The sequence below is a fragment of the Sphaeramia orbicularis genome, chromosome 5 (genome assembly GCF_902148855.1).
Source record: "Sphaeramia orbicularis chromosome 5, fSphaOr1.1, whole genome shotgun sequence".
Classification (NCBI taxonomy): Eukaryota; Metazoa; Chordata; class Actinopteri; order Kurtiformes; family Apogonidae; genus Sphaeramia; species Sphaeramia orbicularis.
The window spans coordinates 2,387,342-2,405,541 of record NC_043961.1 but is presented as its reverse complement, the minus strand read 5'-3'; the positions used below and the strand labels follow the sequence as shown (position 1 = coordinate 2,405,541).

Genomic DNA, 18,200 nt, shown 5'->3' with positions numbered 1-18,200 from the left:
TCCATTATAAACAGTCTTTATGGACACTCCAACTATTTTTGAATCTCCTTTGGTGTGACGAGTGCATTCAGCAAATCACACACTCTTTGACGTTTGCTTTCCTGATTACTCATATGGGCAAAAGTTTGTGAAAAGGTATGGATAATAGTGTTAGGTATGATTATGACATCAGTATATGTTTGGGTTCAAAACAATTGACGTAGTGCCTGCTGAGAAAAAACAACTAAATGTTCATTGTACATTTTGCTTCCCCCCCTGTACATTTTTTTTGTAACCCAGTCTTATCTTTCATTCATTCAAAGGCCTGTGACCCACTGAAAACAAACCCACCAGTTGAGAACCACTGATCTATACCATAAATACATGACCTGTCAGTGTCCACTAATGCATTCTTGTCCTTAAATTACATCCAAACACATACAGACTCTGTTGTCGTGGTTTGTCTTTAAGTTGCGCAGCTGCAGAAATGAGGCGAGCGGCTACTGTCGTCTACAATCAGTGTGTTAATGACTGAGTGAACACACAAACAAACACATGACGGAGCTGCAGTGTGTGCAGGTGCAGCACAACCAGGTGGCGTGGGGCATAAGGGGGGGGGGGGTGACGAAGGACAAACTAATGAAAAGTAGCATTGAGACGGCGTTCGGCAGAGGGACACCGAGCGTGACTCAGCAGCCGCACAGATTTAAGAAAGTGATCACCCTGAGCTGCAGGTGAAGTAAACAAACACACCGGTCCAAACGGCGGCGTGATGCGGCGCGAGGACGACGGCGACGACGACGGCGACGACGACCACGTTTTCATTTACAGTAGATATAACAGAGCAGCAACTGAAGAGTCATTTCAACACTTAAGATTAATGACTGTCTTGATGAAAAGTTACAGCAGAAATAGTTCCATCTGTTTCTCACAGCTGACGTTCACATTCCGGCAGAAATCTAAAATTCAAACATGTTCAAATGACAAAAAGAGGAATAAATACACATTAAAAAAAATTTAATACACACTATAACCCATAAAGACCCAAACATGTACTGATCTAAACTGTTTAACACCTTGATCCACTAATCCTAACAATACATGTAGGTAATTGGTGTAAAATACAGTTCTTCATCTTTTCATGGTCATCAGATATGACCCATTTGGACGTTCAGAGGCTCCATAGTTACCATGGAAACACTGTCATCTTCTACAGCATTGATTCCCCAGTAAAACCCATGGAAGTGGATCAATGACAGTGGATGGACACACTGGGTTTATGTTCAGTCATTGATAGATTTGACTGAAAAAGTCACTTTTTTTCTACAGTTTTCTCAGTTTTTGATATAATATCCCACAACTTTAATCTGAGCTTTTATGAATAGCTACATGATCAATTAATTAAATATAGGAAAATACATTGTTTTCACTGCAAAGTACAAAATAAGGAGGATAATATTACAATCAGTGGTGATAAATCACTTAAGAAAGGTTAAATATAGAGAGAAATTAATTTGGGAACTGTCACTGAAATAGCTCTGGGTCTTTAGGGGTTAAACACATTAAATACACATTAATACTGAAGCTATTTTTTTTTTTTTTTGCAATTTTGCATGAAATCAAATGATAAAATCCACAACAGGGGAATGAAAGACACTAAATATGCTGCTAGAACTATTTTATAGACTTTTAAAACCGATTTTAGACTTTTAAAATACATTCTTTAATAGTATGCACATAGCACTTTTATATACAGAGTTTGAATATTTGACAACTGTATTTAATTTTACCCCAAAGGGGAGGCAAGGGCTATTGTTTTGGTTCGGTTTGTTTGTTAACACTGTAACAACAAGTACTGGTTGAATTCATACTAAATTGGGTTTATAGATTGCCAGTGACCCAGAGTAGATGTCATTACATTTTGAAAAAATAGGTCAAAGTTCAAAATTTGTATGAGTTTTTAAAATCTTTTTTTTCTTCCCTCCCATTTACTTATGATGGGCGACATTCACATGTTTATACAAACATCAATTTTGTTTCAATCTGCTTCAAACTTTGCAGATATACAGTCGAAGAAATTCTTAGACCATTAAGTCATCAGAAACAATGATTATTCAATCCAGTCCTCTGCTGTGTGTGTCATGTGACTAAAAAGACAGAAAAGAAAACATGGAATGAATAAAAGCACTGTTTTTGTGTCAGTACAATGACACAGATACTGATGGAAGAACTGAAGGGATTTTGGTTTTTATCAAGAAAAAATGTTAAATGGATAGATATCAGCTGTGAAATTAAACTACTATGAGCTGTTTTTGTTGGTATCATTATATTTGTCCAAACAAATGGACCTTTAGTTGGACCAGGCATTAAAATGAACAAGAAACTGAAGAACAAGGGTGGTCTAAGAATTTTTTCCACGACTGTATAGAGACAATTAATATGATGACATCAGCTGGATCGATGCCAAAATAAACTACAATACATGTGAGGACCTATCTATCTATCTATCTATCTATCTATCTATCTATCTATCTATCTATCTATCTATCTATCTATCTATCTATCTATCTATCTATCTATCTACTATCTATCTATCTATCTATCTATCTGTCCGTCTGTCTGTCGTCTTTTTTTTTTTTTTTTTTTTCCATTTCTTGTCTATTTTGTTCATTTTTAAATTAATTTGGTCTAATTTGTTAATTTTTTCACTAATTTTGCTGCTTATTTGTTTCTCTACCTATTTTGATGATTATGTTTTTCTATCTATCTATCTATAGCAACAAAATGTTAATTTACCAGTTTGTTCATTGTGCTACTGATTGGGTTCATTTTTCTCCATTTTCTTTCCTATTTTCTTCAGTTTTTGTCTCATTTTGTTCCTTTTTCACTAACTTTGCTGCTTATTTTTTTTCTTTACTAATTTTGATGCTTACGTTGTCCTTGTTGGCAACTTTATTCTTTATTTTGTGAACTTTTTTTAAATCAATAAGGCATTTTTCCCATCATATCTATCTATCTATCTATCACTATCTATCTATCTATCTATCTATCTCTCTAGCTATCTCGCTAGCTATCTCGCTATCTTTTTTTTTTTCCATTTTCTTGCCATTTTGTTAATTTTTTAAATTAATTTTGTCTTATTTTGTTCATCTTTCACTCATTTTGCTGCTTATTTGTTGTCTTTACACATTTTGATGATTACGTTTGTTTATTTCAGTCACATTGTTTTCTTATTTTGTTAACTTTTATTAATTATTCTAGCATTTTCCCCCCATTATCTATCTATCTATAGCAACAAAATGTTAATTTACCAGTTTGTTTCATTGTGCTACTGATTTGGGTTCATTTTTCTCTGTTTTCTTGCCTATTTTTTCAGTTTTGTCTCATTTTGTTCATTTTCATTAACTTTGCTTCTTTTTTTTTTTTTTTTATCTTGTTTGTCCTTTTTTGGCAACTTTATTCTCTCTTTTGTAAACTGTTTTAATCTATCTATCTATCTATCTATCTTATCTATCTATCTATCTATCTATCTAGTTTTCTTCATTTTCTGTTCATTTAAATGCGTGGTCCAACTAAAGGTCCATTTGTTTGGACAAATATGATGATAACAAAAATGTCTCATAGTAGTTTAATTTCAGAGCTGATATCTACCCATTTACATGTTTCTTGATAAAAACCAAATTCACTTCAGTTCTTCCATCAGTATCTATGTCATTGTACTGACACAAAAAAGTGCTTTTATTCATTCCATGTTTCTTTTCTGTCTGTTTTAGTCACATGACACACAGGAGTTAGGACTGGATTGTAATTATTATTTCGATAACTTTTGATGGTCTAATATTTTTTTTTCTGTGACTGTATTGTTTCTGTCTACACTGTTGTCCATAAAGTTGGAATAATTGTGTTTTCAGACACATCCTTCTCTTTATTCCTATATATACACATCAGTAATGACCTTTGACCTGGTCTAATGGTTACATACTGAGTCCAGTTACTCTTCATCTATCAAGAATAAATCCCATTGTCACAATCATTTCAATGAGACAAGTAAGAATATTTTAATCCAACTTTATGTGCATTAGTGTATTACAACGTGAGTTTGTGCAGGTATAAATATACAAACATGTTCACATTTCTGAACCTGGTCTTTGTTAAAAATTTGTGCAAAACTGGACGTTGCATAACATTACATTTCTATTATTTCTCCTTTTTCTACGTTGAACTGACTTTTGGCTGTGGAGTGGAAAACAAACATCCTATCGATGCTGTTAATTAAAGGTCTAATCCACAGTGGTGTAACGTTGTGACTGTTTTTGCTGTATTTAGTTTCCTGTATATAATTCTTTTCTATTATTGGTGTCATGAGGAATGAGCAAAACAAAAGCCTTTCATTATAGACTGAGATTAAAAGGAGCTAAATAGTAAACAGACATTTATTCTTATTTATTCTTTTATTCTATTGTTTTATTGTTTTTTCATTGTGGGATTCTGTCTTTTAATGACTTTTATTCTTTTATTTTCATTGTGATGCTTGGTCTATATATTCTTTAGTGGTTTTACTGCTTTGATTTTTTTATTACAACATTGCTTTTTATTGGATTCACTGTCTGAAAGGTTTTTTCACTTTGTTTTCTCTCAGTCAAGCATCATACATCTTTTTATCCTCTTGTTTTTAACTCCATCATCCCAGTTTTATATTCTTTGATTTATGGTTTTTGCTCTTTTGCTGCTGCATTGTCCTCTGAGTTCCCTGTCATTGGTTATGGTATTGGTTATGGTCTACCGTATGAATAAAGTTTTCAGTGCTGGAGTCGATAATTATTATTGCTGCCATTGTTGTTGTTGTTGCAGCAAATGGAAAGTTAGTCATGGTTTCTTGTCTGTTGCATAAGTCTTTTATCTGTTTTTATGCCGCTGGGCATGTGCAGTCTGTTACACTGACACTTATTTCATACAGAAACAGATGAACTTTATTGAACCCCAGGGGGAAAAGAAAGAAAGAAAGAAAGAAAGAAAGAAAGAAAGAAAGAAAGAAAGAATCACTATCATTTATCTTGGGTGTTTTGATAAATGTTCATTGTCTAAATTCTATTTTTTATCGTCAACAGTGTCTTGTCTTGTCATTTCTTTCCTTATTTTGACCCGAGTGACTAATTTTATTCCTCTAATGCACCATGTACTCATTCAGAGCCACAAGAAAGTCATCTTGAAAAATAAATAAATAAATAAAACTGAAAAAAAGAAAGAAAGAAAAAAGAAGATTTAAAAAAAAAAAGTCACCTTGAACCCTTTACAGCTGAGGTGTTAAACATGCAGTCCAAGGGCCAAATCCGGCCCCCAAAAGGGTCCAGTCTGGCCCGTACACTACAAAAATCAAATCTTACGAAATGTATTTTCTCATTTCTAGTCCAAATATCTCATCACACTTAAAATCAGACATAATCACCTAAACAGGAACTTTTCAGCGAGATATAAGAATTTATTTTTAGACGATAGATCTGGAAAATCTGATTTCAAGAAATCTTACCAAGATAAATTTCACTTGTTCCATTGGCAGATTTTTTTTGCTTGAATTAAGCAAAAACAATCTTGAATTCTGCAAAAAAAAAAAAAAAAATCTTGAATTAAGCAAAAAAATTCTGTCAATTTAATTAATTAATTTTTTAAAAGAATTAATTAGTTAATTAATTAATTAATTTAGAATTAATTTAAAAAATTAATTCTCTAAAGTTCATCTTTAGGTGATTTGTCTTATTTTAAGTGTGATGAGATATTTGGACTAGAAATGAGAAAAATACACTTGGTAAGATTTTAATTTTTGCAGTGAACCTCCATTCAGAATCACCAGAGCACTGAGGTCCACGGGTCACACTATGAGAAAATGGGTGTTACACTGGAAAAAATCTAAATCCTAACAAGTGCATTTTTGTCATTTCTAGTCCAAATATCTCATCACACTTAAAATAAGACAGAATCACCTAAAAAGGAGCTTAGGGGCAGAATTTTTGCTTATTTCAAGATTTTTTTCCTTAATTCAAGATTTTTTTTTCCTTAATTCAGTTTTTTTTTTTTTTCTCCTAATTCACGATTTTTTTTTGCTTAATTCAAGCAAAAAAAAAAACTGCCAATGGAACAAGTGAAAATTATCTTGGTAAGATTTAGATTTTTGCACTGTGTTGATTCATCAGTAAAACCCATGGAGTTGGATCAATGACGGTGGATGGACACACTGGGTTTATTTTCAGTTACTGATAAATTTTGCTAAAAAAACAAAATTTAAAATCTTACTTTTTCTTAAGTTTTTCTTTTAGATTTTAGATTTTGCCGTCAGAATCACCACAGTGCTGGGGTCCAGGGGTCACACTATGACAAAATGGGTGTTACAATGGAAAAAAATCTAAGTCCTACCAAGACTATTTTTCTCATTTCTAGTCCAAATATCTCATCACACTTAAAATAAGACATAATCACCTAAAGAGGAACTTTAGGGGCAGAATTTTTGCTTAATTCAAGCCAAAAAAAAAAAAAGAAAAACAAAATCTGCCAATGGAACAAATGAAAATTATCTTGGTAAGATTTCTTGAAATCAGATTTTCCAGATCTATCGTCTAAAAATCAGTTCTTATATCTCCCTGAAAAGTTCCTCTTTAGGTGATTATGTCTTTTTTTTAAGTTTGATGAGATATTTGGACTAGAAATGAGAAAAATACACTTGGTAAGATTTAGATTTTTCCCAGTGAGGCGTTCGTGCACAGATCCACATACAGTGGGCTTACACTGCAAAAATCTACATCTTACTAAGTGTATTTTTCTCATTTCTAGTCTAAATATCTCATCACACTTAAAATAAGACAGAATCACCTAAAGGGGAACTTTCAGTGAGATATAAGAACTGATTTATAGACAATAGATCTGGAAAACCTGATTTAAAGAAATTGTACCCAGATTGTTTTCACTTGTTCCATTGGCAGATTTTTTTTTTGCTCAATTCAAGATTTTTTTGCTTAATTCAAACAAACAAAAAAAAAAATCTGCCAATGGAACAAATGAAAATGATCTTGGTAAGATTTCTTGAACTCAGATTTTCCAGATCTATTGTCCAAAAATAAGTTCTTATATCTCATTGAAAAGTTCCTCTTTAGGTGATTCTGTCTGATTTTAAGTAGGATAAGCTGACTAGAAATGACACAGAAACACTAGAAACACACTTGGTAAGGTTTAGATTTTGTCCCAGCGAGGCGTTCTTGCTCAGATCCACATACAGTGGGCTCAGCTCCACTGTGTAATCTGTCGGAGCAGACTGGCAGCTCCGCAGCCTGCCCGTACATGTCTGCTGTCACCACGCCTTCAGCCCCGAACAGCACAATCACCCTGCATTCAGCCACGGGGTTCACCGTAGGCACAGCCGTTTGGCAACACCTTCACTTCACTTATTGGGATGAATCTGTCAGCGGTGTATCAGTTAGAACCCTGGCAGAGCTGATCTCCTGATGTAAACAGTCAAAGATGAAATATGAAATGAAGGCTGGTGTCGGAGTTAACCCTTTAAGCCCCTCAGACATGAGTCCAGGTGAAGAGGTGAAGGCGCTGCAGTGAATCTGTGTCATAAAAGCTGCTGTGAGTACGTGCTTGGGCTGTTTTTCTTCAGTGGTTTTGCGTTATTGTGTGTTTTAGGGTCAAAACAGGGTGGAATAAAAGAAAAATGCAAAGAGAGGAACTGAAGTTTGACAGGTTTTGACTAAATAAGGCACTCAGAATTAAAACTGATGTTCCATTAATACTCTGTCTTAAATGTTAATGTGTGTTTGTTGTTCCTCATCTAGTTTGTCTGTGTTGTCCTTTACCATCTGGTATTGTTCTTACACTCTCAAAAACAGAGGTACGAGATCAGAACATTTCTGTACCTATAAGTACATTTTTTCAGAATGTTCTCTCAAAAGTACAGTATTGGTCTGTAGGAGGCCAGAATGTTACCTTTAGACGATGAAAAAGCCTCCAAAGTTCTGGAAAGTACAAATCTGTACTCTAAGGAACCCTGCAGCAGTAAAAACTGTGTGTAGACCATGAGAATAGGCTATAGGCTAGAACTGAACAGTAGGACCAATTAGAGTTCAAACATTAGGCTGAGCACATTATTTATGACACTGGGTTACAAAAAAATGTTTTTTTTTTAAGTTGTCTGGGTTTTTTCAGCTGAATTCAGACCATTTTGCACCACTAAATCCAAAAATGACATCTGTTTTTTCAATCAGGTCAGGTTTTTTTGCTAATTTGATTTTGAAAAATTTGATCTTCTCACAAAATTGATTACATTTTTGTGACTTTATCAGTTGATTTTGTATATAGTTCTCACCCAAAATAGGTTTTAAGAGAGAAAAAAAAATCATTTTCTAACAGGATTCCTGTTAGGTACAATGGTGTATTCACCGCAGATGGAGCAGAATACGTCAGGCTTATTTTTGCAAGATCTTCTAGTCGAAGCCATTTCATTCACCTGTAATATTAAAAAAAAACTTGAATCATAAATTGGCATAAGTAAAATCTTCAGAACTTGTTTATTGCAAGAAATATGAAAGAATTTTGTATCATATGATGTGAAAATGCCCATAAATGTAAGCAAAAATGTTCAAAAGCCAATATGTAGCATAGTTCAGAAAGTTGACCTGATTGAGCAAAATGAATGTGATTTTTGGATTCAGCACCAAAATGATCCTAAATCAGCTCAAAAAACTTAATAAATTTGTTGTTGACCAGTGTTATATATCATACTGTAATTACTCTATATCATATTTAATAATAATTTGTGTTTTAATTTAATAGCCCAATTAGCTCAGTGATAATAGCCTAATAGTTTATTTCTCTTATTAGAATCTCTGATTATTGCCATAGTCTCTGTTTTATCCAGTTTTCCTTCACACCTCCATCTTTTGATGTCGTAGTTTGCCTATGCCGTTTTTTTTTTTTTTTTCTCAATTAGTCCACCGGTTCAAACTTTAAACATCACGGCATTATCAACTATACGAGAGTTTTCTTTCTATGTAAAGTACTTAAGGTACAAAAATGGACCATTTCCAAAGGGTACAGAAATGTCTCTGAAAAAAGTACACCCCCAGAGACAAGCATTTGGACCCTTTAAGTACAAGCTGGTACCTCTGTTTATGAGAGTGTACCATCGCTGGGATGTGCCGCCCTTTACCATTAATGCTATTGCAGTTTTTTGTTTTTTTCTTACGATTGCTGGTCTGTAATTATTGCGGTTCTCAGGTCTCTACACTGGCTCCCTGTCTCTCAGAGAATAGACTTTCAAATTCTCTTACTAGCGAATAAAGCGCTGAATAGTTTAGGCCCAAAACACATCAGAGACCTTCTAGTCCAGTATGAACCATCCAGACCACTCAGGTCATCTGGTGCAGGTCTGCTCTGTGTTCCCAAAGTCAGAACTAAACATGGAGAATCAGCGTTCAGTTTCTATGCTCCGTAGATCTGGAACAAACTACCAGAAAATATCAGGTCTGCTGAGAGTCTGAGTTCTTTTAAGTCCAGGTTAAAGACTCACCTGTTCACTGCCGCCTTTGACTAAAAGGATTTTGACTTTTTACATTTTATATTCTCCTTTGAAACTCTGCACTGCAACTCTTACTTTAATATGTGTGTTTTATTTTTTTTTTGGATTTTATGTGTTGTTTTCTTACTTGCTGTTTTAATCACCTTTTACATGTTTCTTTTATAATGTTTTAAATGTGTTTCTTTTATTTCAATGTCCTGTGTGAAGCACCTTGAACTGCCTTGTTGCTGAAATGTCCGATACAAATAAACTTGCCTTGCCTTCTTTACCACTTGTGCTATTGCAGTTTTTTGTTTTTACCATTGTTGGTCTGTAATTATTATCATGTAAATTGACAGTTAACTGTTACCATGGTAACACCACCAGGAATGTACTTTGTTTCTTTTTTTTGTTTTTTTTTTACAAACATTTTGTTTATGTAATGTAAATACTGTCAAATGAGTTTATTCTAATTTGGTTTTAGGCCTATTTGTTCTATTTTGTTCATTGTTTTGGTTTGAAGTCAAAGGACAGGAGTGAGGATTTAAAACCTTATTAAGTTCAGTTATTTGATGATGAGAATGGGGGTGGGATTAAATAAGTTTTTCTTCTTCCCACTCCTTTTCGAGTATAAATGAATGACTTTTTTTATTTTATTTTATTTTTTTTTGGGGGGGGGGTTGAATTTGCTTGTATACTATAAATGCTTGAAATAAACAAATGAATGAGAATGTCGATTAATAAGAGATGTAAGATGTTTAACACACTGAACAACATGGATTTGAATTTTGGCTCTGCAGTTTTTGTTTTGGGCTCTTTTTTTTTTTCTAAATCAGCTGCTTTTTGACCTCCGTGAAGCAGTTACATGATCAAAACTCAGTAAAAACACAGTAAAATAAATAAAATAGGAAAATCACCTTAACACTGCAAATAGTAAAAACAAAAAAACATAAAGAAAAGCTCAAACTGTCTATTCTTACAGTGAGTCGGTCTCATTCATTGCTCCATGTTTCACCCCCCATTCCACAGCTGGGGGGGGGGGGGCAATGAGCATGCTCAGATGTCTATAGAAAGAACAAAGTCTATTCTATCAGCATGTTCTGAAATCGCTCCTATTGAGCAAACGGTTGAATTTTCATGAATATTTCCAATAAATCCCACATTCAGAACGCTCAGCACAGACACGTCAGGGGTTAAAGGGTTAAAACCAGTGAACGCACACAGAGAAAAGCAGGGCTTTTGTCATGACTAGACGGTTCCATGTGAGAGAAGCTTCACCCTGTTGTGTGCGTCTGGCTCGTTTCTGTCAGAGACGACAGTAAATGATCAGCGCCGCTTGTAAAATTCGCTGAAGGTATGAGAAATGAATGGCAGCAGAAAATGGAGCGGAGCCTGCAGAGGAATGTAAAAAACCCACCTAACCACCTCCCACAGGCTGAGCAGGAAAACACAAACGACCCAGCGAGGAAGAGGTGGCACCACTGCAGGGACCGAGGCAGTTCAGCTCCAAAAACAGCACGACGACACGAGGTAAAGGGAGTCGAAGCTGCGTTCGATCACCTGAGATCAGCCACTCAAACCTGCTCATTCATTCATTCACAGCCACGTTCATGACACACACTTTTAACAAACTTATTCCACTTTTATACATCTTAAAACTGCACATTATTGAACTTTTAACACGATCAGAGTCTGTCCTTGTGTTGACCTCTATCTGGATGCCAAACTTCAGTGTTTTTGGCACAAACACCAACAAATACCAGAAAATATCTTGGCATTACCTCCACCAGGAGGTATTGTGATCACTTTGCTTTGTGTGTTTGTGTGTTTGTTTGTTTGTTTGTTTGTTAGCAACTTCAGGGGAAAACTCTTCCAACCATCTTTCCCAAATTGTACCCACAAATAGGCCTAGGCCCAGGGACCAACCCATTAAATTTTGGGCCAAGGATTTGTTACTGGTATTATTTGTTACTAGGGATGTAACCATATGAAAATTTCATATCATGGTTATTGTGACCAAAATTATCACGGTTATCATTATTATGGCGGTATTATTGAAATTGTGCTCAAAATGTTCAAAAAGTGCTAATACACACACTGAAATAATTTAACCAAGTTGTATTTAAATAAATAAATAATATATAGTCCCAATGTCCCTTCTGTGTCAGAAACATTCAAATATTAACCCTTAGTGGTCTGAGCCTATTTTGTCCGTTTTTCAGTCCTTTTGATTTGGCCTTTATATACTATAGGAACAAATGTTTACTATACCCATGTTTGGATCTGTTTTTTCAGCACAACTTCATCTATATCATCTGTCTATTATTTTTTTCACTTTAATCTACTATAAAAACACAAAAGGACAGAAAACACACAAAAAAATATAACATCTGATTTGAAAAACGTATATAATTTATTGCATAAATAACACACAGATGCTTAACGAACCTTTTCAAAGACTTTAAAAGTGAATATTGGTTCCAAATATTAGGTATAGAAAATTAAAATTGTAATAAATTAAAACAATACCCAAATATTTGACATAAAAGCAGATCTTTACACAGGCGTTTTCTCCCCTAAAAGTGCAGTAATCAAACACAGTTATCATGAGAATTAGAATTTAAACGGTAATACTAACCATCTGTGATTTCACCGTGGTTTATTGTTATACCGGTAATCGTTACATCCCTACTGGTATTATTTGCGCGAACATGGTATACAATATTCTGTTCATGCTTTCTTTTCTTATATTCATCATTCAATAGGTCTTATGTATTTTATTGTATTTTGTAGTTTTGTTTGTTTTCTGTTTAGTTTTTATTCTCTCTCTTCTGCCCAGTTTTACTCAGTTCTGGTTGTAGTTATTGTTTCCATTCTAATTATCACCATGGTTGTTACTGTTTGTATGGTTATTTTGTTGTGAGGGTCTTCACCACCTTGTTCTTTCCATGTCAGGTCCAGCATCTAAATGTAGTTCAACAACACTCATAATAAACACAGTAGAATATGAAGTGGAGCTTCATATACTTTATGAAGTTACTCTTGGCAAAGAAAATGTGTTCAGCACCAAAAGGAGCCAGACTACCATTCTGCTGTGAGGATGAAGGACAAGACAAGTTAAATAAAAAAGAAAAAATATATATATATTTGGTCCCAGTAGGCCAAAGTTCAAGGTCACAGCAAGGTCACAACATCTACAATTTTCCATCTGTCATCACTGAGACATTTTCCAAAATTCATCAAAAATTCTAAACGACTCCGATTCCCTCCAGTTGGATCCACCTGTAACTTAGAACAATCTCTTGTATCTGGAACTAAACTGTCCACATCCACTGTGGAATGTGGACTCTGTGGACATTTACATTGAACACTGAAAATCCCATTTACCACACATTTAAAATTAGAACTCAACTAATATTGATGTGAATTGAATCTAATTGGACAGACACATGACTGGGACCAGCTTCCACTGTTTCTGCTGTATGGAACAACCTGGAAACTGTTGAATTTAAACAGAAAGAGTCGATCCGCACATGCACACCGTTCAGGGTGCTTGGCGGAGGTTTGCGTTCTGAACACTTGTTTCAATATCACATTAATAAATCTCATCAGTGTCAGTGCATGCAGAACGTATCCCAGCTTTTATACGTTTGTATTTGTGATATCAGGAGTTAAAGTTGCAGCAAAGTGGGTTCTATTTAGTGACATGCAACTGCAAGTGAGCTGAAATATATTTTATTTTTTGCTAAAACTGTCAATAAAAGTATTGTTTAAGAACAAGTTTTGGAGATAAAGTTTCAGTGCAAAACATATTTTCATGATACCAAGTCTTAGCAGTTGATAGAAAAAAGGTTTATATTCTCCAGAGACCCAGCAAAGTGAAAATTTTAGCTTTTTTTTTTTTTTTTTTTTACATTAAACAATTGTTTTGATTGGAAACTGCATAGTGCAACGTTTTTTTCACATACATTTTTAAATTATTTTTATTTATTTATTTATTAATGGAATGTCCTTTGCAATGGACAAGATTTTTTAAAGTAAAACTGTCAAACTTTTGTCCCCTACAGAGGACAAAAATGAATCGCTGGGTCTCAAAAGGATATAGTTTAAGCACCTAAAACTACAAAATTAAGAGTGTTTAAGTCAGTTTTCAGAAATGTAAATCTTTAGTTTCCTTTTAAAAGACAAGATGTGTATTTATTGCTATTATTTGTCTTTCTATTTACACTAAAAGGAGCATTTACCGTCTCAATTCTCCACTCTCTACTGATACCAAACCCTACTTCATGCATGTGGAACCGACTTTTTGACCTTTTTTCCTTCAGTTTGTGCGTAAAACTTACTGACACATTCCCACCTGCCATTAAATAAAACCAATTCTCAAATAAAAGGTGAGTTTTTACTCGCAAAGATACAATGTCAGAAGGAATCTAAAACCTTTCTGCATAAAAGAACCATGTGCGTTTTTCACTTTGTGGGTCTGTGTGGGTGGGGGTGAAGCTGCGTTGGTGAGTTATTAAGTCTGGGGGAGAGTGTGTATATGTGATGGTTAACCATTAACCTGGGGGGTCAGAGGAGGAAGATGAGCAGGAGGAAGAAAGAAGGAGAAGGAGAAGGAGAAGAGGCGCAGGTGAACTATAAAAGTGGAGATGTGGAAGGTGAAAGTTTAGAAAAGTGACACTGTTTGGAATGTCCTGATCTTCATAACTACTGGACTTCTATATTCACTACATTTTCAAAATTTATGACATTAACTTTCCACCTTCAGCCCTGACAGCACTTTTTGGAGTGATTCCCCCAAACATTTATATTTTTAAATATTTATTTAAATGTTATTGGCATTTGCTTCTCTATTTGCACAACATCTTCTATTTTTGAGGTGGAAACAGGAATCCCCTCCCACACGTGATCAGGGGATTACAGACATTATGAGGTTTTTACATGTGGAGAAGATGAGATGTACGTTAACAGGATCAACTGCAACATTCTATAAAGCATGCACTGTAAAATAATCCTGTTGTTTTACGGAAAAAAAAACTGGCAGCTGTGGTTAGCAGAACAATACTGTAAAAAACAGTCCAACTGTAAACATATTTATGGAGTAACATGTAGATTTAACAGTTTAAACCTGTAGATTTAACAGTTTAAACGTGTAGATTTAACAGTTTAAAACATGTAGATTTAACAGTTTAAACCTGTAGATTTAACAGTTTAAACATGTAGATTTAACAGTTTAAATGTGTAGATTTAACAGTTTAAACATGTAGATTTAACAGTTTAAACCTGTAGATTTAACAGTTTAAACGTGTAGATTTAACAGTTTTAAACATGTAGAGTTAACAGTTTAAACCTGTAGATTTAACAGTTGAAACATGTAGATTTAACAGTTTAAATGTGTAGATTTACAGTTTAAACATGTAGATTTAACAGTTTAAACCTGTAGATTTAACATTTTAAACGTGTAGATTTAACAGTTTAAACATGTAGATTTAACAGTTTAAACCTGTAGATTGAACAGTTTAAACATGTAGAGTTAACAGTTTAAACATGTAGATATGAAACAGTTTAAACATGTAGATTTAACAGTTTAAACATGTAGATTTAACAGTTTACACCTGGTAGATTTAACAGTTTAAATGTGTAGATTTACAGTTTAAACATGTAGATTAACAGTTTAAACATGTAGATTTAACAGTTTAAACCTTGTAGATTTAACATTTTAACAGTGTAATTTAACAGTTTAAACATGTAGATTTAACAGTTAAACATGTAGATTTAACAGTTTAAACATGTAGATTTAACATTTTAAACGTGTAGATTTAACAGTTTAAATGTGTAGATTTAACAGTTTAAACGTGTAGATTTAACAGTTTAAACACGTAGATTTAACAGTTAAACATGTAGATTTAACAGTTTTAAAACACGTAGATTTAACAGTTTAAACATGTAGATTAAGTTTAAACATGTAGAATTTAACAGTTTAAACATGTAGATTGAACAGATTAACATGTAGATTTAACAGTTTAAACATGTAGATTTAACAGTTTAAACCTGTAGATTTAACAGTTTAAACCTGTAGATTTAACAGTTTAAACCTGTAGATTTAACAGTTTAAACGTGTAGATTGAACAGTTTAAACATGTAGATTTAACAGTTTAAACCTGTAGATTGAACAGTTTAAACATGTAGATTTAACAGTTTAAACATGTAGATTTAACAGTTTAAACATGTAGATTTAACAGTTTAAATGTGTAGATTTAACAGTTTAAACATGTAGATTTAACAGTTTAACATGTAGATTTAACAGTTAAACCTGTAGATTTAACATTTTAAACGTGTAGATTTAACAGTTTAAACGTGTAGATTTAACAGTTTAAACACGTAGATTTAACAGTTTAAACATGTAGATTTAACAGTTTAAACACGTAGATTTAACAGTTTAAACATGTAGATTTAAGTTTAAACATGTAGATTTAACAGTTTAAACATGTAGATTGAACAGATTAACATGTAGATTTAACAGTTTAAACATGTAGATTTAACAGTTTAAACCTGTAGATTTAACAGTTTAAACCTGTAGATTTAACAGTTTAAACCTGTAGATTTAACAGTTTAAACGTGTAGATTGAACAGTTTAAACATGTAGATTGAATAGTGGATTTAAATGGTAAATGTTCTGCACTTCTTTAGCTCATTTTCTCCTCCTTCATGGTGTCCACAGCTCTTTCCAAATCCACCAGGTCCAACTGGGACCAGTTTAGGGTTCAGTGTCTTCCATGGACACTTGGACATATGGACAGTTAGAGCCAGGATTGGAACCAACAACCCTTTGGTTATTGGACGAGCCGCTCTACCAACTCTACCAACCCATTCATTACAAATTTAAAATGGTACATTGTTAAATTTTACTTTTTTATAACTTTTACACATGTATAAAAATCAATATGCCGTTATTTCAGCATTATGGTCTTTGCAGTTTAAACGGCACCACATTGTTTTTCAATTTACAGTTTATTTTCTAAAAACAATAGAAATCCATCATTTCTACATACAAATCTGCTTTTGGTCACATACTCTTCCTGTAAAAACTACAGCTATATTTGATTCAATCGTTAACACAAAAATCTTTTCAAATAAAAACTTTGCATTGTATTGTCACTTACAGTTTTTTTATGTTGTAATTTTACAACTTTTTGGTGTTAACTCTACCAGTCATTTTTACAGTGTGGCAGCCTTTTCTAAAATTCACACCAACTTATAGAATGGCAATATACCAGGACTGTAACACCAAATCACCACTCATCACCTGGAGAACTGTAGGTATAGTACAGATTTATTTCTGTCTTTTTTTTTTAATATATGTATATTTTTTTATCTCTTCAATTTTATTTATGTATTATTTTAGCTTTTGCTACGTTTTCACATGTAGACTTTGTATGAATGCTCTATGCCTCCTGTTCATTTTGGTAGATATATTTATTATGTTTATATTAAAGTTGGGGGGGGGCGGGGACTTGTGTTCAAAAAGACACTAGAAATGCACAGACTGTATGATGCATCCGTGTGATGCTATTGAAAATCCACAAATAAAATTACATATTAAAAAAAAAAAAAAAAAAAGTTTAGAAAAGTGGAGTCCAACTTACAGCCAGTTACTCGCGTTGGCCGAGAGGAGCGCAAAGCAGAGCATCAGGACGCACCGCAAAACATATTCCTTGGACATCTCGAGAGGGAGTCCAGGAGAGGGTCTGTGAGAGCTGAAGTAATCCGGAGGAGGACAAGGGTGGTGGTGGGTGGGGGGGGTGTGGGGTTAGGGTTGGGATTGGGGTGGGATGGGGGGGGGGCTGGGGAAGTCAGAAAGAAGCAGCGGCGGAGGTCCCGGAGGAGGCAGTTAATCCATCATCCCGCATCCAGTGGACATCCACCGGGGCCGGGGTGGCTGGGGCGCAGCTTCACGGTCCGTCCGCCCGGGTCTCCCCTCCCTCCCCCTCTCTCTCTCTCTCTGTCTCTCTCTCTCTCCTCCACTCCACAGCCAAAAAGGGAAGGGGGACGGGGAGAGGGGAGGAAAAGAAGGATGCTAAAAATACGGTCCAAACTCAATCGGAGCCTTCTTCTTGTTTGTTTTCCTTGTGCGCAGAGCGCGTGGAGAGCCAGTCCAGTAAAGGCCAGATGAACGCGCCGGTTCTTCCTCCTGTTCTGGGGGTTTCTGGGCCGCTTGCCTGGCCGCCGGGTCCCGGGTCCGGTCCCCTGTCCTGTCTCCTCTGTCCTGTCAGCCGGGCTCTCCACCGCCTCACATGCGGGCGTAAATACGCACGGCTCGGCTCCGCTCCTCCACTCCACCGCTCTGTCGGCGCGTCTGCCGGAGAGAGAGTGTGCGCGCAGGCTTTAGCTGAGGGGCGGCGCGAGGATCTAGAGGTATGGCAACGAGATGGGAGTTTTTAGGGGATGGAGGAGGCGGGTTTAAGGTGGTGTGTGTGCGTAACAGGACTGTGGTGTGTGTTTTTAGAGGTCCCCTGGGAGGATGCAATAGCACAGCCATTCACTAATGCCCCCCCCCCCCCAGCCACCCTCCGCCCCTGTCCAACACACAGAAACACACTCTTTCACACACATGCGCACACACTTCCACTACACGCACGCGCACTCCTCAAACCGCACGCACTTCTTGGCAGCTCCT

General features: G+C 35.1%; 1 protein-coding gene across 1 annotated transcript in view; it reads right to left on the bottom strand.

Moving 5' to 3' along the window:
- The window catches only part of LOC115420194 (protein Wnt-4a), a 77,569-nt gene extending 60,320 nt beyond the window's left edge, over positions 1-17,249 (bottom strand). The window contains exon 1 of the mRNA XM_030135450.1: positions 17,170-17,249. Coding sequence (XP_029991310.1) covers positions 17,170-17,246 — 77 coding nt within the window. The 5' untranslated portion in view covers positions 17,247-17,249. The remainder of the gene's footprint in view (positions 1-17,169) is intronic.
- Between the last annotated feature and the right edge of the window lie 951 nt (positions 17,250-18,200).